Source organism: Labeo rohita, chromosome 12, assembly GCF_022985175.1.
Source record: "Labeo rohita strain BAU-BD-2019 chromosome 12, IGBB_LRoh.1.0, whole genome shotgun sequence".
Classification (NCBI taxonomy): Eukaryota; Metazoa; Chordata; class Actinopteri; order Cypriniformes; family Cyprinidae; genus Labeo; species Labeo rohita.
The window spans coordinates 25,544,509-25,567,313 of NC_066880.1; the positions used below are offsets into that span (position 1 = coordinate 25,544,509).

At 35.1% G+C, this 22,805-nt stretch overlaps 1 protein-coding gene across 2 annotated transcripts in view; it reads left to right on the forward strand.

Moving 5' to 3' along the window:
• The window catches only part of pcdh15b (protocadherin-related 15b), a 245,671-nt gene that overhangs the window by 59,553 nt on the left and 163,313 nt on the right, over positions 1–22,805 (forward strand). For both annotated transcript variants that reach the window (XM_051124508.1, XM_051124507.1), the window contains exons 7-9: positions 5,277–5,396; positions 7,284–7,394; positions 9,496–9,666. In XM_051124508.1, coding sequence (XP_050980465.1) covers positions 5,277–5,396; positions 7,284–7,394; positions 9,496–9,666 — 402 coding nt within the window. The remainder of the gene's footprint in view (positions 1–5,276; positions 5,397–7,283; positions 7,395–9,495; positions 9,667–22,805) is intronic.

Sequence of the window (22,805 nt, forward strand, 5' to 3'; positions counted from 1 at the left end):
GAGCACCAATAATAATTGAGCAATAGCAGCAAATCAGCATATTAGAATTATTATTGAGGGGTCATGTGGCACTGAATGATGCTGAAAATTAGCTTTGCATCACAGGAATAAATGATATTTTAAAACAAAATAAAACAGAAATTCATTCTTTAAAATTAAAAATAAAAACACTTTTTTTAAACACTCACTCAACAGTAAAGACATTTACAATGTCACAAAATATTTCTATTTAAAATAAATGTTGTTCTTTTGAACTTTATATTAAAAATATAAAACATGATTTAAAAATATATGTTTTCCACATTATATTTTTGTTTTCCACAAAAATACTTAGCATGTTTTAATTGTTTTCAGTGTTCTCAAAATTGAAAATAAAATAAAATAATACAATTGCCTTGGTGAGCATAAGAGACTTCTTTCAAATGTATTCCAAACTTTTGACCAGTAATATATAGTTCTACACTATTTCCTAAAAAAAAATAGTAAGTTCTCTTAATACAGTAATAGAGGCAACGTTTCTGGCTGAGTTTGTATGAGCTGTCTAAAACATATATATTAGGTATATATTAATTATGATGAACATGCTACAGCTATGAACATTTGCAGCCCTGAGAAACCAAATTTTCATTTTACATGTGTCTAACGGATAGCACAGATAGCAAAGATATGGACAGCGCTGGATGGAACATTTCAACCTAAGATTAGTGACTTCATTCAAATTCATTATTAATTAGTCCAAAATAAGAGCTACGCAAAGGGCAGGAGTTGCGTGAAACTTTGTGAATGACAGTAATGCCACTCCGGTGGTGCAGATTTCGAGTGGGCCTGCCATTACGGTCACGATACGCTGCATTCTGTGACTCAATCTTTACCGTTAAGAATGGCGTCCGTTTCTGGAAATCCATTAGCCCTATTTTTATTTTTTCCATCACTTTGGATTAGCTTCCGAGATGATTCAACACGTAGTGTCATTGTGGGTCTGTAGGAATGCTGCCTCGGTCTCCAGAGATCTTCTCACATTGGATTGACTGCATGGAGAGTGTGTGGCTTTCAGCTAATTGAGAGTTGTTCCCCGGAGAGCTGTCAGTAGAGATTTCCCTCATTAGGAGGCAGCTTCAGTGGCAGGCAGCCTCCTCTCGAGTGGCCTCAAAAAACGGCAGGCTGTATTGCCCACTATCGATTTCAGCCGGAGTTTGAAACGTCTGACTGACGCACAGATAAGGGGGACTAACACAACTCAGTCCATCAGTCAACAAGCACTGCAGAGTGCACTGTATAAGTCCGCCGAGTGCTAAAGCAGCCTGCTGAGTTTAAGAGAGACGGTGAAGTAAATAATAATGTTGGGGAAAAAGCATTTGATGGACGTGTGGATTGAATTGCAAGCTGCTCTGAATGGCTAAAGGGTTGTGTGTGTTCATCGAGTGCCTGCAGATGCCGTGAAGTTATAGCGAGGAGAAGTTCAGATTAACTTTCTATTGATCAATGTCACTAACTTAATGTCCTTTTGCCCTACAGCTATTGAGATTGATCGGATGTCTTAAACAGTAGGCTACAAGAGGTTGTGCTATAGTGTGAATACTGTCAAGCTGAAGGCTGTTGTTTACCATTTTAGCCGTGACTATATTTGCTTGTAGCCTTTTATTTATGGCAGTGCCAAGAACCATGATTTGCTACTAGCTACTGAGAGCAGAAAGGACAATCTCATTCAACAGAATGTTTGATCGGATGAGATGAGTTAGTAATGTTTCAGTCCTGTAAAGCCTAAACATGATTTTCTAAGGCCTCTAAATGACTGGCATTATCAAAACTTTGCTGGAAAACCTCTTGTACGCAATCTACTATATGCCTTTCATCATTTGATTGTTAAATTATACTTTTTTTTTAGTCAAGCAAAAAGCCTTGTAGTATCATTGTAAAAATGGCTACTTGAAGGTGGTGGTCTTTTTGCTGTGGAGTCTATTGTGAAATACAGTTGAAGTCAAAAGTTTACATACACCTTGCAGAATCTGAAAAATGTTTATTTTACCAAAATAAGAGGGGTCATACAACATGCATGTTATTTTTTATGTAGTACTGACTGGAATAAGATATTTCACGTACAGTAAAAGACATTTACATAAAGTCATAGTTGAATTTATAAAAATGAGCCTGTTCAAAAGTTTACATACACTTGATTCTAAATACTATGTTTTTACCTGAATGATTCACAGCTGTGTTTTTTTGTTAAGTGATAGTTGTTCATGAGTTCCTTGTTTGTCCTGAACAGTTAAACTGCCCGCTGTTCTTCAGAAAATTCTTTGGTTTTTCAGCATTTGTGTGTATTTGAACCCTTTCCAACAATGACTGTATGATTTTGCGATCCATCTTTTCACACCGAGTTTCACAACAACTGAGGGATGCATATGTAGATATTACAGAAGGTCCAGTTGGTCACTGATGCTTTAGAAGGAAAAATGATGCATTAAGAGACAGGGGTGTGAACTTTTGAATGGACTAATGATGTATACATTTTTCTTATTTTGCCTTAATATCGTATTTTTTTCATTTATAATGTTTCTCAGAAGACAATATAAGATACATCTACCCTGATCTTCAAATTCTAAAAGTTTTCAATCCCTTAATGTATCGTTTTTCTTTCTGGAGCATCAGTGAGCGTTTGAACCTTCTGTTATAGTTACTTCTGTTAATGATCCCTCTTATTTTGGTAAAATAATTAACATTTTGCAGATTAAGCAAAGTGTATGTATACTTTTGACTTCAACTGTAAGTTGCAATGTTGTAAATATATTTCAAGATGAGCATTTACTGGACTGAAGCTTCCATATTTACCATATTTGATGCAGTATAGACTTTCAGAAAAAAGGTTACACTGTGCCCTTTTGAAAGGTACTAATATGTATAATTTAAACCATTGCAAAAAAGGCAGAACATTTCCAGTAAAATTCTGGATACTGTCCAGTAGAGGTTTTTGAAAATTCTGAACGAGTTTCTGGAAATTTGCCGGACATTTTCCACCCCTTTATGTACTGTACCTTTAAGGTGTATGGACAATATTGACATGAATCCTTTTTAATTTGTGATAATTTTGCACTGATAAGGGACAACACAAACTACGAAAACATATTTTATTACATGAACAGTTTATACATAGAAAAAGCTTACATTTTTGATTCATCAAAATATCCACCATTAGCAGCTATTACAGCTCTGCATAATCTGGGCCTAAATTCATTGCATTCTAAACTTAATTGGCAATCAATTGTTGAAGCTATTAAAGTGTGCTGACCCAAAAATCTTTTAAAAACCTGGGCCAAGTTAAAACAGTAACCAGGCATCACAGCTGGCAAAGGGGCATGTCTGACTTTGACATGTATATATTGCCATTATTTTGTAATCAAAATGAAATTTATTGCTGGTCTTCAATGATAATGTCAAGTTACTTTAATGTATTTGCACCATAAAATGATAAGGATTTATGCTGATATCGTCCAAAACCACACTTTGCCAGGGGTGTTTCCAAACTGTTGGAGGGCTGTGTATGTGCACCCTTTAGGGGTAAGTGGGGAGTAAATAAAGAGGTGTACTTTTGAAAGAGTACCACCCCACTGGCAACTTTCATACTTTTTTTTATTTGATAAAAAGTCAATTTTTGAAGTAAAATAAACTTCTTAATTAAATCTTTTAATGACATTCTGTAAGTGCAAGACTTGGATTAAACCGCTTAGTGCCTTTATGACCTTTTTTTGGACATTTTGTTTGACTGGAGTTTCAGTAGAGGCACAGAAACCTCTAGGCTTCATTATCTTTATCTGCATACTTTGTGTTTTAAAGTTAAATGAAAGTTTTATGGGTCTGGTACCATATAAGTTAAGCAAATGCTAACATAATTTTCTTTTTTGAGTGAACTATCCCTTTAAGGTGTGCCTGTAGCTCTGTTGTACCCTATAAAGCTGCTTTAAGGCAAGCCTCCAAGGTTACCTAAAAAAAAAAAAAGCTAATGGTGCGTTCCACAGGAAAGGAGGCCGGAGGTGTTTTTTTAATAGATGCCAATGGAGGAAAGGCTTTACTACGCTGAATAAAAGGCTTTTGTAGGAAAACGGCTAATCATTTTTATGAATCAGCCGCTTATTGGTTAATCTTCAACAGTCTGACTTCAAACATTATTTTTAGATTAACCTATTTGTAGAGTTTACATTGAAAAAAATGCTGTTTTATAAGAGAAATCACACACTCTTGCACAACTCTGACAGAAATTCAATGACATTAAAGCTATAATGTGATTAGTTGTCAGGACACACATGATCCAAGTCAACCATTCTGCTTTCTCCAGTGATAATAAGACTAATAATAATAATAAAAAGTAATATAAGCCTATCTTTGACACTACCACAAGCTGGTAACAAAAAGTAGCTAACTACACTGAAACTAGCTATTATCACTCAAGCTGCTTGTGTGAAAAATTAATGACAAAAAAGCAGCAATGTAGCACTAGCTTATTATTGTGAAAGCACCTGAGCTGCTCTAACACTTCTGAAAAAATGTAGTTATGTTACTCTCCAACATTATATGGCACTTGTAGTGGAACATATGCTAATGGCGGTGCAATTGTGCTCTATTTGACACTGCCAGATCCGCTCAGTTTATTGTTTCTAAGAGCTAATTTTGCATCACAGACTATTTAATTAATCTTTGTACATAGCTCAGCGTGATAGCCACACATGACCTCTTTGTAACAGCAGTCGGAGAGTTTTCTTCAGACTGTGATGGCGGGCGTTTTCATCTTAAAGGCCCTCTGAAGCGTCTTAACTCTCTTTGCCAGTTTTGTTGTCAGGAATTTGTCTTTTTTTCCCTCTAATATGTCTTGTCAGAACGTCAGAGTAGCGCACAGGAACTAACATCTGAGTTCCCAGGTGCCTCTAGCTTCCGCAGCAGATTCGTACCTATTACTTCCTCTTTTTCCTCGCACTTCTGAGAGCCGCACCACAGCAGGACCTCGTTATGACAGCCAGAATGAGAGCGATGAAGAGAGAGCGAGCGCTGTCTACTTTACAAGAGCATGTCCATCAAACTTCTCCTCAGAGAAGTGCTGTTTAACACAGCGGTCAAGACGCTTGAGGGGTAAACTAGTCCGCCAACTTACCGGCGCCAGGAATCAAGCACAGGGTGATGAAATCGCTCAGACTGAAAACGCACTCACGCTGATGGGCGGCCGACTGAGGCAGTTTTAAAGATCTTAAATGTTTTCACTCCTTAATGTGTGTTTTTATCTTTTTCAGCTAACGCCTGTCGGAACCACCATCTTCTCAGGTTTTACAGGGAACAATGGGGCTGTTGACATTGATGATGGTCCTAACGGACAAATTGAATACACCATTCAGTACAACCCGAAAGATCCGGTAGGTTTTTTTGTTTTGGTTTGTTATTTATTTATTTTTTTGTTAGTGTTCGTACTCAGAATGTCCTCAGAATTAATAAATAAATAAATAAATAAATAAATAAAATTTGAGTCATAAATATGTAACATACGGAAAATGCACAAGCATTTATATGAAAATACAACAATTATTTAAATTAAATAATAATATTTAATTAAACAATAATTAAAATACATATCAAATAAAATAATAATAATAATAGTAATAATACTTTCTTTCTTTCTTTCTTTCTTTCTTTCTTTCTTTCTTTCATGTTTGTGCTCAGTATGTCCTGAGAATAAACAACGACAAAAAAAAAGTTGCAATATGTAATATATGGAATATGCATAAGCATTGATATGAAAATACAACAATTAATTAAACTTAATAATAATTAATTAAACAATAATTCAGTAATATTAAACAACAACAACAATAATGATAATAATAATAATAAGTATTATTATTGATAATAATAATAATAATAATAATAATAATAATAATAATAATAATGATAAGTCATTTTTAATACAATTTTGGTAACATACTTAGTATACCATAGTAATAACAGTCAGTTATGCATAATTACAAGCAACTAAAACAATTCCTGACCATATAGTAAGGACATGTTAATTATTAATATTACATGTTTAATTAATATATTATGTTAATATTAATTATGCTTATTTGTGTAATTACACTGTAACAAAGACATCCTTCGTTTAACCCAATTTTCATTATTACTTTTAATTATGCTGCTTTTTATTTTTTTAATTATTTAATAATAATAATAATAATAATAATAATAATAATTATTATTATTATTATTATTATTATTATTATTATTATTATTATTATTATTATTATTTTATTTTATTTTATTTATTTATTTATTTATTTACTTGCTTACTTATGCAATTTTATTTTATTGATAGCCTTAGTTTTATGTTTCTCTTCAGATTTATACATCTAGCAGTACTACAATGGTGGGTTACAATGTCAGTTTATAGGAACGCACATATTTTCCAAATAATATCAAATATCAAATAATATCACTTATTTGTAATATTTTGTTTTTCTTTACAGATTTTTAATTTGGTTTAAGTTTGAGAACTGTCAGTTTCTGACATTTGCTTTTCAATTAATTTACTTCACGACCTTACAAAACCTAAACCTTGGTGAATACGTTGTTGTGCATGATTGATTATTGGCAAGCATCATTTAACACAGTTCAGCAACATGAAAATATTCAGACAAAATAGCAGTAAATGCACGAAATAAAATATAGCAGACAATATGCATGTCATGAAATGCAAATAAAATTACTTCAGCAAATCATTTAAATGAATATGGTGGTATTACACATGCAAATTGGTGACATTCTCTTACTGCTTCTTAATGAGCGCAGAATTATTACCATAAGTGGAGTGAGAGGAGCTAAACACTTCAAACCATGTTTCAGTAACATTATACAACAAAGTCGCACACTTTGGTTCACTTAGTCTTGAGTTTAAGTAAGCCATTCTTTGCCATAATAACCTGCAGTGTGTACCAGACTTGATATTGAAACGTCTGCCTATACAAGACTACTACTGTATGTTCACCATTTACACATCAAACGCTTTTGATTTCAAAAGCACAATGAGCATCCTGTCTCCATGTCCCTTTTAAAGTAAGTCTTCACCTGTACTGCTAAAAAGGGTGAGGAGGTTTTGAAAGTCAAGCTGTTTTGTCCCATCAGCATTCTCTTCTTACTGAAGCAGATAGATGATGAATATCTCATGAGGCTGGGAGTGTGTGAGCCTGTATGTGTATGTGTGTGTGTGTTTTTTAAGAAGGCCTTTTGACCTGCCCTTTTCTTCTCCACAGACCACAAACAGGACTTTCGACATCCCTCTCACCCTGTCTGGATCAGTGGTTCTGAGAGAGAGGCTGAATTATGAAGAGATCACACGCTACCTGGTCATCATTCAGGCCAATGTAAGTCTGTGTGGGAGGAGGAGAAACAGTAGGAGAGATACAGTAGATAAAAGAATGAAGATTTACTCAACCAAATGTCGTTCCAACCCTGTATGTCTTGTTCTTTCTACTGTGGAACACAAACTGAGATGTTAGACAGTGTCTGAGCTTCTTTGTCCAAAAACAAAAGTGGATTGTGATTTACTGTGTCCTCAAAGCACCAAAAAGTACTTTATACAACCTTTAGGAGAAGTTCGTGTGAGGAACAGACTGAAATTGAAGCTGTTCATGGAAATCTCCAATGAATGAAATGACTGGAAGTCTTATTTAGTATTATGTTAAATTCAGACATTATGCCTTTTGACATGTCATGGCATGTGTTTGCCTTTAATTGAGGTTAAATGTTATTGGTAGGACGTAAAGGGATAGTTCACCCAAAAAAAAATCCTAGAGCTTTCTGACCCTGCATAGACAGTAACGCAACTACCACGTTCAAGGCCCAGAAGGGTAGTAAGGACTAGAGCTGAAGATCTTTGCCTGAACCCGGGTTCCATCGGGTTCGGGCTTAATTTATATGATTTTACACAGACTCGGGCCGGGCACGGGCTGGCGCTCCAGCTTGCGCGGTAAATGAGCGGTCATATGATGCGTTTCAATTAGCGCGAGAAAGATGCGAAAATGGATGTTGTGGAGGTGAAACGGAGGCTTGCCAAAACTTGCAAAATTAGCCAGATCAGTACTATGCATCCCGGCCAGTAGCAGCAGCAGTGAAAGGGTGTTCAGTGCTGCTGGACGCACCATCAATTCTGTCGGGCTCGGGCACTGTCGGGCCTAAATTTTAAGGCCCGATTACAGCTCAAGTAAGGACATTATTAAAATAGTCCATGTGACATCAGTGGTTCAAGCGTAATTTTATGAAGCTACAAAAATACTTTTTGTGCACAAAGAAAACAAAAATAATTACTTTATTCAACAATTTCTTCTTCTCTGTGTCAGTCTTCAACGTGTGGTTGAACCACTGATATCACATGGACTATTTTAACAGTGTCCTTACTACCTTGAAATTGAGACATTGCTGTCTATGCAGGGTCAGAAAGCTCTCGGATTTCATCAAAAATAGCTTGATTAAGATGAACAAAGGTCTTACGAGTTTTGAACGAAATGAGACTGAGTAATTCATATCAGAAGATTCATTTTTAGATGAACTCAGGTAAAGGCTTTAGAAAACTTGGAATAAAGCTGAAAAGAGTTGCACAGACTATTTTTATGATACTTGTCATTTTGAAGTATAATAGCAGTCTTGAGGTGCGGCCACATTTACTTTTTGTGTGAGGGCTAAAGATTTCCCACACATATTTTGGAATGAATACAAGTTGGTCACCGCTTGACCAAAAAAAAGGTTTGAAACGGGGCTGCATGAATAAATCCTTCTGTGAGATGATGTGGCTTTTTACACAGAATAAGGCACACATAGTATTCGTAGTATTCTAAGCAGTGATAAAGGCATAGCATTATTATATACTGTATTATAAGGAACATTATAATAAGAACATTATAATAAACCATACATTGTCGTGGTCGTGTGTTTATTAGTCACTGAATCAATGAAAACAGTTAAATCTTCTCTTTATTCAGCTGCAGTGATTGTGATTTCCTGGGTGTCTTCTTTGGCATTTTTGGAGTTTCTGTGCGAGAGCGCCATCTGGCCTTCGGATGAAGATTTACTGCTGATCACAGAACCGTGCTTCACTGAAATGACAATCGCAGCTTTTGGTTAATTGCAATTGCAGTTTCATTTCGATGTATCGTGCAGCCCTATTTGAAATTGACTTATGTGTGAGCTGTGCTGTGGACCTTATTTGCTTGGAAATTTCACCAAACTTCAGCTAATGTGACCACACCTTTAATCAGTGTCTTGGTCTTGTTTGTGTGTAGAATTTTTTAGACCTAGACAGCCTAGACAGATATTCAACCACAGCAATGTAGGACTCGAAATGAGAGGGGTTGGAAAAGTAAGTGTCTTATTTTGACTTTGACTGGAGAGTCTTTTTGGCCGGCGAGTAAGTTTGGAATCTTGGAGTTGGACTACAACCCTAAGTCCTAAGTTTGTGTTTCGCTTCAGGACCGAGCTCCAAACCCAAAGGACCGGCTCACCGCCACTACCACGCTCACGGTGGATGTGTTGGACGGGGATGACCTGGGCCCAATGTTTCTGCCTTGCAGCCTGGTAGACAACACCCGTGACTGCAAACCTCTTACGTACCGCGCCAGCATCCTGGAGCTCACAGATCCGGTGAGTGGTTCCTTATCCTTTGCTTTTCCAGCTGTGTTGAAAGTTACGTTAAGTCTCCTCATTGAATCTCCAGCCTGAGAATTTAACTAACTGGTTTGTAGTTTCACTGATTTTGTATTTCCGATCTTGAGGAACATCTCTATTACTTGACAGACCAAATGGCTTTGCATTGTACATGCTTCTAACAATAGGGATTGTTTTCAATTTGGTATTTTCTATCACTTATTTAGTCACCTGAGATAGTTGATACATTTTGATTCATTTTGAGATAGATATAATGGTCAATATGACTTGTGGTTCAATATGCCAAGAACCTATTTGGTGAAGAAGTGATACCTTAAACTAATTTATTGATCAGTTTGAGATTCTTTTGACTCATTTGTTGCAGTTTAGTCAGTAAACCAAGAACTGCTCTACTGAGTGTGAGTCATTAAACTTGTTCAGACAGGTTCTTTTATACAATTCATTAAAAATAAATGCTCATTTTGGTGAATTGGTGAATATGGGTCTTGGCGTTAAAATTAGTCATTAAGTGCCATTAATCCCATTTCAGTTCCAGTAGTTTTAAAAAATGGACACTGTTCTGAATAAGAACCCTTTTTTGGCTTACAGCCATACAAACAAGTTGCTGTTATGTTGGCATCACTTTTTAATTACCACTAAAAATGAGTTTGTGAAGTGAAACTTAATATAGATAAATGAGATGATTAAGCGATAATTTGTGAACGTGTAGGCAACAAAATGCAAGTGTAAAGTGTAAATAATACAAAAGTCTTATTTTTGTGCTAAACTTTATCTGGCTCAAGGGCAAAGTGGTGATGGGGTTCTTAGTAACTCAGTTCACGGGTCACCCCTATCTACGATTGCACCTGCAATATTTGCAGCACCAGCGCAGAGCCTTGAGCACTAGGATATCGCCACCCGGCTTATGTGATAAATGCTTTTTTAAAAACATGAAATTATGGCCATAGGGCATACAACCTTAAATCAGCATTTCTATTAGCTTCAGATTTGGTTGATGTATTGAAAACTTGATTTATTTTCAGCCAACTCTCAACTCTCAACAAAGTCAAATGATGTTTGACTTGAATATTGCACATTGTTGGTTTCTTTTACGCATGATGCTGCATTCATAAGCCTATTTTACTCTGGTAATGTGATGTATTTACGAGTGAAACGGGTTTATCATCAATAAAATGGGTAGGACAGACTTTTATTTTATTTATTGTGAGTTAACGAAAAGTGTAGGTTTGCTAAAACAATGTGGTTAACGTTAACCAATATCCCAAAAGGACATTTTTGTACCTCAGTTTTTGTTATTAATCTCAGCCAGTGGTTACATTTTTTTTTACATTTTGCTCGTCTGGTCTCCTGGTACTGCAACAGCATTTGGCAGGATTGATGTCGGGAAATTTCCTCTGTTTGAGTCACTCGGTTGACGCTGTACTTCTTTATATTGAGTTATTGCCATGTTGCTTGCCTCAGCTTTGAAGTTTTACATCACAGACAGGTGCTTTAATATTCTGCTGTACACTTTTCTGATACACTTTGGAATTCATTTGTTCCTTGATGATAGAAAGCTTCTACCAGAAAAAAAAACTTTCCTATACCAATATACTCATTCCACCTTGCTTCACAGTTGAGATGATGAGTGGTGCAGAAATTTGTTGCAAGTAGAGCAAGAGGAAATAACCAGTATTGCAATTTCTCTCTATCCACCTTTTTCCTAAGATTCAGATGCTTGTAGTTGCCAGTGAGTTTTACAGTCATGTTGCTTTATGGTTTATGAAATGGAAAGATGTACACTCTCTTTGGATGATATTTTACCTGATAAAGCCACAATTACAATCTATAACCTTCTTCTTACAATCTTCTGGCATAGGGATGCTTTTGGAACGTCTTCTTCTACACAAGTATTTCCTTAATAGATACATTCTTCAAACTAAATGTTCCAAAAAGGGGTTTATAAGAACCATTTCAGGTTCTCCAAAGAGCAGTTCTTATATAAGCCATTTTTATAATCTAAGCAAGCTTTTCCACTATAAAGAATCATTTGTGGAATGAGAAGTTTCCATTGATGTTAAAAAGCTTCATGGTTCTTCATGAAACCATAGATGCCAATAGAGAACCTTTATTTTAAGAGTGTATTTGTGTTGCAAACAACAACAGCATGTGTTGAACTTGATCTAACTTTTAAATTACATTTCAAACAATTAGGTTGATCTTGTTTTTATAGCTTTTATATGGTTATAACTTTTATATGACTTTAAAAGGTAGACAAACTAAATTACAAAGTCATCATGGCAGCGCCAATTGGTTGTTCAAGAAATATGACTTGGTAAGTCATAAGCCTTGTGTAATATAAAGAAATGTGTTTTGCATGTTGTTAGTTGCATAAGACTTTGATTGGATACATTAAAGAAGCTGCGTTAAAGAGATTCAGATTTATTTATTTATTTTTTCTTTCAAAGATACAAACCCAGCAAATCTCTATATGCATAATAACTTTTTTCTTTGTTATAAACCCCAGTATGTTTATACAGTCAAGCTGTCAGTCTGCAAAGTATGTTAATAGTGCTAAAAGCACGGAAAGCTAAAAGCATTACAAGGCAGATAATTCGCAGGTAATTAGTTTAACACTTCAAACACGAGAGGTGATCCATTGATTAAATGTTCCTAATTTAAATGTAAAACAGATAGCTTGTTAACAGCGTACTGAAGAAAACTTTTTAAACGGGAAAAAAAAATCTCTCACAGCAGGAGCATTCAGTTTTATGACAATAGCATGAGTCCTTATCGTTCACACTTTTTTTAATTTGTTAATTAGGCTTGTAAAGTTCCAGAACCTTCTGTCTAAAAAAAAAATTGCATAAAACATAAAACTTTTGTATCACATTTTCTTTTCCCTAACCGTAGTAAAAGCAAGCTAAAAGCTTTTTGTTCATTGTGGTAGTGTTAGTACATTAGTGCTTTAGCTCTTTCAGCCCATTTGCCCTATCCATGCTTGTCTGACAGCCAGAGTGAGCAAAGAGGTGCTCTAAATCATGTTTACTTTAACATTTGGAGCCGTTTGACTTGGGGCCAGCAGATGCATCCAAGGACACATTTTAGAGGAGCTGTGTTGTGCGTGGCCAATGATTTGGTATTCCAAAGCTCAGCCGCCTTTATCAGCTGTCAGAGGAGCTGCACTCTGCTCTCTGTGCCATTACTCAGGTGGTCAGTTCACTCCACAGCTCGCCTCTTTTTCACTTCCATGTGTCTGTACCCTCTTGGTTTTAACACGTCTTGCACTCCTCTGTGTCTCTCTCACTTTTTCTTACTGCGCTATCTCATAATGTGCTTCCTGGAGTATATCGGCCCCACTGCTACAGATCAATTGAAGTACTTCATGTACTTAATTATTTTACCCATGTCCTTGCTAGATTAAAAACATGGCACCTTCGTAGTCTAAATTTAGCAGAAAAGTGAAGTAAGTCTTTATGTACGACTGAGTGATATGACAAAAAAAAAAATAATAATAATAATAATTTAAGATATTTAATAATTTATTTATAATGATAATAAATGAAAGTAATAGATTTAAAGGAGCAGTCCACTTCCAGAACAACAATTTACAAATAATGTACTCACCCCCTTGTCACCCAAGATGTTCATGTTATTCTTTCTTCGGTCGTAAAGAAATTATGTTTTTTGAGGAAAACATTTCTGCATTTTTCTCCATATAATGGACTGATATGGTGCCCCGATTTTGAACTTCCAAAAGGCAGTTTAGATGCCGCTAAAAAACTCCCATCTCTTGTTCTCCCTTAACTTCACAATCGTCCTATAACCCGGTTTTACCTTTTTTGTTAAGGGTGTTTGATCTTCTTTGCATGTTCACTTTGCAAAGACTGGGTTGGAACTTCTGCAGTGATGTAGGATGATTTTGAAATGATTTTTGAAGTTGAAGGAGAAAATATGATTGGAGTTTTTCGGCATACCCTAACTGTCTTGAATCAGAATACACAGAGTTAGCGAGAGAAAGGCAAGACGAGTCACTATTAATGAGGATTGTATGATCTTTAAATATTATCGGTGTTTAAATGCAAAATATTTAATGTGTACCTAAGGTATATTTGCAAGTATATCTGTAGTTGGACTTCAGCACTACTTCTGCACAGTTAAAGTAAAAAATTAGTTGTTCCAATTTAGCAGACTTTAAATACATTAGTTTATGCTAAAAGTACAATTGGAGGGTATTGTACATATACATAATATGTAAATGTATTTGTAGTATACTTAGCATGAAATAAATGTATTTTAAATATATTTTAGTATATTTATTTTTCACTAGGGTATTTAATAAAGATTATATTCTTGTATATCTATACAAAGTATATGTTTATGTTTTGTATATATTATATTTAGAAATTAATAATATTTTTAATATTTAATATTTAATAAGCAGTTTTTGAATGCTTTTTAATGTGTAGGTATTTTTACTGAAAAACAAGACTAGAATGCTGACTTAAAAAAATAATCATTTTTTGCAGTGTGCCTTTATATCACCTAACAGTAGTTCCACATAAACCAAAACATTGTGAATTATGAAGCCATACAGCTCTCCTGCAATGTATGTACATGCATGCAAACACTAACCTCAAATGTACAGTATCCTTGCAATCCTCTCTATACTTTTTTTTCTTCTCTGGAAAAGCTTTTCCCCTTAAGAGACAACATCTCTCTCAGCAAATCAGCAGAAGAGAGACACATCTGTTGCTCTCTTGCACGGCAGAATCGCGTGTGGAAAGTGCGAGAAGCGTAGACGCTTTCACCTAGACCAACTGATCATGTCTGACAGGTGTTTTATTCTGTCTCTGAGAGCCTCTCCACTCCTAACACAACATGAAAGGTCAAGCAAAGCTAGCCTCAAGTGGCTACCGCCTCGCGTTTGCCATCTTTACCCCGTGTAGGCCATCTGAAATGGATAGCAGGTACCAAGTCAAATACCTTTGGGGAAACCAATGAGTGTAAATGCCACATAGGGGGATCCAGGACTGAAGAAATTAATAGCTTTTTTTCAGAGTCTGCTGGCCATTTTGCCTGAGCTACGGCTGCTATTTGGAGTCCTCTCCTGTTCCCACATATGGATGATTATTGAGCATACGCGAGCAAGGTTTGCTGTAATGGCTTTTCCCCATTTTACCACACAGCTGAAGGGATGTGAGAAAAGCAGCGGTGGTTGTGATCTAGGTGCTGTTTCATAAATCCTGTAATGGCGATGATTAGGCAATCTTCTGCTTTTGCCATGTGCGTTTCATGTGTTGAGGGCATCCATTACTCTATCACCATCACAAAGGGATCTGTGGTTTTAAATGCTAAAAACATAATTTTCTTAATCTGAATTTATGTTCTAAAATTCTTTATTTTCAAGTAAAAATATCCATCCATCCATCCATCCATCCATTCATCTATCTGTGATATGTGCATAATATATGTGAATACATACTGTATGCAATATATATGTATTCTATATTTTCTATGTATATTTTGTTTATAAATTATATTAATTAATTAATTAATTAATTAATTAATTAATTAATTAACGTGACAGTTTGTGTGCTTGTCCCTTTAAATGCAAATTAGCTGCTGCTCACCGCCCCCCTTTTTTTAGAATAGAGTTATGCCTTTACAGCTCATACCTCAGATATTCTGCCAAAAAAACATCTGTTTGGTTTTGATTATCATGTCTATCGCACTTTAAACTTCTGATAGAGGGTTTTCTGAGCAAACAGAAAGTGGCTGTCACACGACATGTGAGTGTTAAACCAAGTTCTCTTTCATGTCTTATTGCGCTTAAAATGTCAAATACACACAAGTTTATGTTAAAAACACACAAGTTACAAAAACAGTCGATTATGTCTGTGAAGGCAAACAGCTGGGAAAGAAACAGCATGTTTATATTAGATCTGTGTGGTAGCAGCGTAATATACAGTAAATAAATCAATAAATCCACTGTTCTCTTGTCTCCTCTGAGGCTTGGACTCTAAATAGTGTTCTGTGCTCGTCTGTGCAGCTTTGCTGAAAACATTTGCCATGGCGTTAGAATTGGTACACCGCTGCTGCTTCTCAAAACAGAATGGCGGTGCAGGGGGTGGAAACGTGGTTGGTAGATGCATGGGGACCCAATTATAGCACTTAAACACAGAAAACGTCTGATTTTCATGATATGTCCTTTAAATTTGTTATAAAGTCTTGCATTTCAGATAAAGATAAAGCAAAATATAAATTGCCTAATTATTAGTAATTAAAAACTCTATTTTAAAAATGTATAGTTTTATGCAGTTAAGCTCTTCTATGTTGTTTTAAGGTAGTGCTAGACATAATATCTAGACATCTAATGTTTTGATCTTTAATTGAATTTTCATGAATTTAAAATGAATCATTATTTACTGGAATAGAATAAAACAAAATAACTTTTAATTTTAAATAATAATAATAATACAAAATGTTACTGTGTTCAATTTTTATTTTGCAGTCAACAGACAGATTATTAAGTCTGTCTTTAACCACATTTAATAAGTTCTTTTTATCCCAGCAGGGGTCTGAATGTGTTATTTTGGAGTAGATGGTGCATGAGGAAAACTGTCCTGGAGTCAGGCCAGTCTTATCTAAAGGGCAGCAAACAGGGGTGACAACAGTTTTTGATACACTAATTTGGTTATTTGGCCAGTATATTGCTTTAGCGGCCTACTGTTGGGAGCTTGTGGTGGGAGGTTAATAAAATGCCAGTAATGAGTCACGTTCCTCATTAATTACTGTAATAAAAGGCCGAGTTCAAAGATCCCATATGGACCAAGCTCATCTCACCCCCCTGGATACTTAAGCCAGAAACATAGTCGACGCAGGGTCATAAATAAGCAACACAACATTGGTAATAAAAGTAAATATTCCTGAGCATCAAATCAGCATATTAGAATGATTTCTAGGACACTGAAGACTGGAGTAATGATGCTGAAAATTCAGGTATGCCTAACAGGCCTAACAGGAATAAATCACATTTTAAGACTAATAAAACAGAAAACAGCTTATTTGAATTGTAATCATTTTATTTATTTATTTATTTTTGCCCAAACGGGCTGAGCTTGCTTATTTGTTTGTTTGTTTGTTTTTTATAACAAAAATCCCAAAGTTATATTTGTGGCAACTTTCATGCCAAAAGTAAAATTAATAAGCCTGAAAAAAGTGTCTCTGCCTCTGCACCTGATTCCCAGTTTCTCCCAGTGAGTGAATAATTGGGAAAACAAAGTGTTACTTGTGTTACTTATTTGAAAAAGTAACTCTAAAATTAAAAGCAATGCATTACTTTGCTAGTTACTTGAAAAAAGGTAATCTGATTACAAAACTCACATTACTTGTAATGCATTTCCCCCAACACAGAGTGCATGTTTATAAGATTCTCAAACAGTTTCTCCAAGACAGTAGTTAATGTGACAACAAAAATGTAATCAAAACCCACTATAGCACCGCTTGTGGTAACGCTGTTTTTCAGTAAGCAGCTGCACAAGCTTCCATAGGGAGAAGTGTTTGCATTCATATATAAGATGCCTTTGGATACATTAAGACAACCGCACGATAGACTTGTCAGTGCTATTTGAAGAGCTAAATATGGTTCTGCTCATATAAGGTTCAGTTATGAAAGCATGTGACAACCGCATTCTATAACCAAAGTGACTACCTGCAATTTCAATGGCCATGACTAAATGTTTATAGAGTGTGTTCGGTTGGTAAGCGCTGTATTAACAGAGCAACAGTGTACAATTAGCTGCCTGTTGTGTCAGTGACATACATGTGACATAAGTGCTCACGTCGTGGGTTATTGTTTTGCTGTCAATCAGTAATATTACTGGCTGTCAACCTCTGTCAGGTTAGGAAAAATGGCTGAAAATACAGCTATTGTGTAGTTGCTGAGCGAGACCAAACTCCCATTCTGTATGGGTGCAGAAGGGGAGAAAAAAACTCTTTTTGAACATATAAATGATAGAATGAAAGTTGAAAAGTTGAAAAATGGCAGCAAAAGTACTTAAATAATTGATAAGTAATTGCTTCATTATTAAAAGTGAAATAGATAAATAAATAAATAAACTAAAATTAAAAGTGACCCTGGACCACAAAACCAGTTTTAAAGGAACACTCCACTTTTTTGAAAATCGGCTCATTTTCCAACTCCCCTAGAGTTAAACAGTTGAGTTTTACCGTTTTCGAATCCATTCAGCTGATCTCCGGGTCTGGCGGTAGCACTTTTAGCATAGTTTAGCATAGATCATTGAATCTGATTAGACTGTTAGCATCTCTCTCAAAAATGACCAAAGAGTTTTGATATTTTTCCTATTTAAAACTTGACTCTTCTGTAGTTACATCGTGTATTAAGACAGACAGAAAATTAAACGTTGCAATTTTCTAGGCTGATATGGCTAGGATCTATACTCTCATTCAGGCGTAATAATCAGGGAACTTTGCTGCCGCACCATGGGTGCAGCTGGTGCGATGATATTACGCAGCGCCTGAAAATAGGCTAACTTTCGTCAACATAACCAACATGACCACCTGCTTGCACAGAGAGATTATTTTCAAGCGCTGCAAGAAAGTGCTACTGCCAGACCTGGAGATCAGCTGAATGGATTTGAAAACGGTAAAACTCAACTGTTTAACACTAGGGGAGCTGGAAAATAAGCCTATTTTCAATAAAAGTGGAGTGTTCCTTTAATTAAAATTATCGTTTATAATTTTTTGTGGCGGAAATCATAGGATATTAAGTGAACGTTCCATGAAGATATTTTGTAAATGTCCTACTGTAAATATATGGTAGATATTTAAATCTAGATTAGTAATATCCATTATTAGAATATAGATTAGTAATATGCATTGCTAAGAACTTTGAAAATTGTCCGTCACTGACAATTGTTTTATCAGTGACTGAAAAATCTGAAGACCGTCCGTCACTTCGACAGATTACACTGAGGGTGATCTATTGTAAGTTGTAACTGCAATTCCCACCCCTGTCCAGTTGGTTGCAAATGCGCTCTAGTCTGGCAGCAGAGCACTGGATCCAGAACAAAAATGAAACTGTCACAAATTCTTTGCCATGCGTTTGATTACGCACAGACGAGTACCTAGAAGCTACAACGATCTATCACGCCACATTAAATAGCGCCAAAATGGAATTTATTGCTTGAATTTCCTAATGAAATGGAGAGAATTTGAAATCTGAAACTTTGTTTTATATCAAAAGTAACAAAGCTTAGCCTATTGCAATTTACTGGATGGGAGGCGCACTATGTACTGTTCATTCATCAACCGAAAAAACAAACAGTATAGACCAAAAGATCGATTAGGATTTACGAATCGATTTACGATCTGTTAATCTGTTTTGTTTCAAAATAAATGCATAAGCCTATATCGTCCTCTAGGTTCATAATTAAAAATGAAAATGTGAACAAAAATAAAATAAATTAAATGTATTATAATTAAAATATAATTAAAATATGAAAATTAAAATGATGAATAATAATAGATTATGACCATTTTTTTTTACGACCCTGTCCGTCAAAATGACTATATATTATATATGTATAGTCAGTGTACTGTACTATACTATACTACGTATATATATATATATATATATGTATGTGTGTGTGTGTGTGTGTGTGTGTGTGTGTGTGTGTGTCCCAAACTCTACAGTACACAATTTTGTCTATTTTATGTGTTTTAGATGTAATCATTTCATGCATTTCAAAAAATAGATATTCATGTTCATGTAAACAAACATTGCTCTAATGAAAATGAAACAAAGGTCACTGCGTTACAGCCTAGTTTCTTTTTTTCAAGGACAAATTCAAATTAATTGTGAGCTACTTTGGCTTACGATGACTTGCGTAAGTAATATCAAATATATTACTGTAAATAAGTCATTTTCCCTTTTTTTTCTCAGAGGACTGTACATATGCCGCATTTGTGTGCATAATGGATGACTGAGGGAGTATTATGGGTAATCACACCCAGCGAAGAACCCACGAGCTTGTGATTTACTGCTGTCAGAGGCATTATAATTGCAGGGGCTGGGAATTACAGGGCGACCATGAGAAATAAATCTTAAGCATGCTGATTTTCTGCTGCTGCTTATTAAGTCTAGGAGGAATACATGTGTTTGTTTGTCCAGTTACTGTTTTTATGCAGCATAGCTGAGACTGGGCAGTGTGTTCTGTTCTGTTGAAATGAGAAATGAACTTTGAGATCTTATCTTTATCCTTGAATTCGGTGTTTGTGATTTACAGTGTATTTGGAGTTTGTTTATAGTATTTCACAATGTTCTTTTCATTTTTAAATTAATAGTGTTGTTTTTTAAGACTATGCCTAGTACTTTGGAGCATAACTTGTCCCTTACCAGGTGTGCAATGTTTGTGGCTTGTTGAGAACATATGTACTACACTTTTTCTAAATGTTTACCATTTCTTTTAAAAATAACAGTGCCTAAAGCAATACCATAAGAACCATTTTGGGTTTTCCAAAGAACCTTTCAGTGAAATGTTCTTAGAACATTATCTTAGTTTTAAGAACATTTTAATAACTTGAAGAACCTTTTGGCCACTATAAAGAATCTTTTGTGGAATGGAAAGGTTCCATGGATGTTAAAATTTCTTCACAGAACCTTTATTTTTCCGAATGTGGTGGAAAAAAACCCATAAGCAGAAGGAGAGACCTTTTATTGTAAGCTTCCACCCAGTTATCCACCCTAATCTACTATCTTATTATCTGTTTAAGTTTTAACCATTGTTTTATGCACTATATTATAGCCATTGTGTGCCAAAGAATACTATGGTACGAGTCCATACAATTACAATTAGTAACTATGTTTTGTGTGGCATTTTAACACTTTTTATTCAGTTGGAAGTCATTCATAAGCTGCATGTGAAGGTGTTGAACTCAATAAAGACCTTCATCTCTGGCAGGATTGATTTCAGTTGATTTTAGCTACCAGCGCTCCTATTGTTATTTTACAGGCTGAGAAACCACTCCAAATGACATGAGTGAACAGTCTGAATCAGCATATTCAAACCATTTTGCTGACCCATTTGATCAATTCATTGACACAAAATGATGCAGAGGAGTGATTTATTCATGCACTGAACACTGCTTGTTGTGATTATAAGCCAACAACAGAAACAAGGGAGAAAAATTTATTGGTAAAAATACTCTATATATATATTAGGGCTGTCAGTTTAACGTGTTAGCTTAATTAATTAGTTATGAAAAATGATGCAATTAAACTATTTTAATGCAGTTAACGTGCTGACCCCGCCCCCAGACCTGTATATCATCTTATATTTCATATAGTTGACTGTTGACAAATATGATGAAAGGCAACAACTCCACAAATGCAGTTATGCCTTGGAATTCAAGATAGTGAATGCCTAAGTATTCAAGGTGCAAAAACACTGCCCCTGTATGTGTATATATATATATATATATCACATATAAACATGATATCACACTGGTGTCAAATTGCACATGCTACCGTGCTGATTTTGTCCCGAACTATCAAAAGATTAAATGTGATTTTATATAGCAGTTCAGCAAATAAGAAGTTGATATTGTGTTATATTTTAAACACAATATTATGTGTTTTTGCTCAATTTTGCAGAGAACACATTTGGCCTACCTTTGAACCCGTAGCAGATTTGTTGCGCATCTCTGAGCAATCCGCATTTTGAACGAATGGTGTGAACCAATGATTCAAAAGCCCATTCATAAAGAGAGCCATTTGCTTCATTCCTGAATGAATCAGCCGTTTGAACGAATCAAATGAGTGAATGACTCATAAAGACTTTTACAGCCAGTGGAGGTAAAAACATCAAAGGGATAGTTCACCAAAAAATTTAAATTCTGTCATCATTTACTTGTGTCGTTTCAAACCTTTCTTTTGTGGAACATAAAAGAAGGTACTGTATTTCGAAGACTGTTGATAACAAAGCTGTTTTGGTTAACAGTGATTTTGGTTACCAGATACTAACAAACCATACATCAACAGAGTTTGAGTTTGCCTAATATATGTGTGTGTACTGTATATATATATATATATATATATATATAAGTCCTGGCTCTTTCAAGCTTTATAATGGTAGTAAATGGCTGCTGAGATTTTGAAGCAAAATAAAGTGCGGCTTACCGTAAATTAGGGCTGGGCGATATGGGCTTCATATAAGTCGATATTGATAATTATCACGATAAATGTCAAATCTTTATTTCTTTATTCTGTTATTTATTCACTTTTATTTAAAGTCAGATTTTTGCTCCAAAGTGAAAGTTGTAGAAACCAGACCATTAATTTTCCTTAACAAAATAAATATCTAAATAGAAAAAATAATTTCTGCATGTTCTAATGAGTTCTGTTGTTTCAAATCAAGAAACAGGTTTGGGTTGTCTGATAATGATAATGATAATGATGATTATAATAATAATAATAATAATAATATCACTTTTTTTGTCTCTTAGAAATGCACATTTGATAGTAGCTTGAGGATGCAGAGGTACATTTTTGTTCATTATCAATCAGTAACATCTGTAAAAAATTGTAGAAACCTCAGTTTTATATGGTAAAATTTATTCTTATTTTTTTAATTAAGTATTGGTCTCCCATAGTAGCAAGCATACATTTTAAATCATGATAAACACAGTTAAAACCACACATAATGATACCTCAATACCATGGTAAAAATATAACTATGTGGTTTTATAAGTAGCCTATTTGTATGAAAAACGGTAGTCTAAAAACATTCAGTATAAATGCACACATGCTATAGCTTAATCACAACTACATACATACTATAATGATATACCATTACTCCTGTAATAAAATTAAATGTGAATATCCCACATTGCTGCCAAAATACCATGGTGCAGTGAGTGTTACTACAGTAAATCCATGGTAAATGATGGCGATGTGTAGATTGAAAAGCCTTCTGACTGTCTCGTTGCACACAGCTTTAAACTAGTTTGAATCACAGAGTCATTTGTGTTCATTGCTGAATTCAAGTGTTTCACACTGGATCTCACAGCGCTGTTTAGTGCTCATGTGACGGGGTAAATGCATCTTCTCTAGT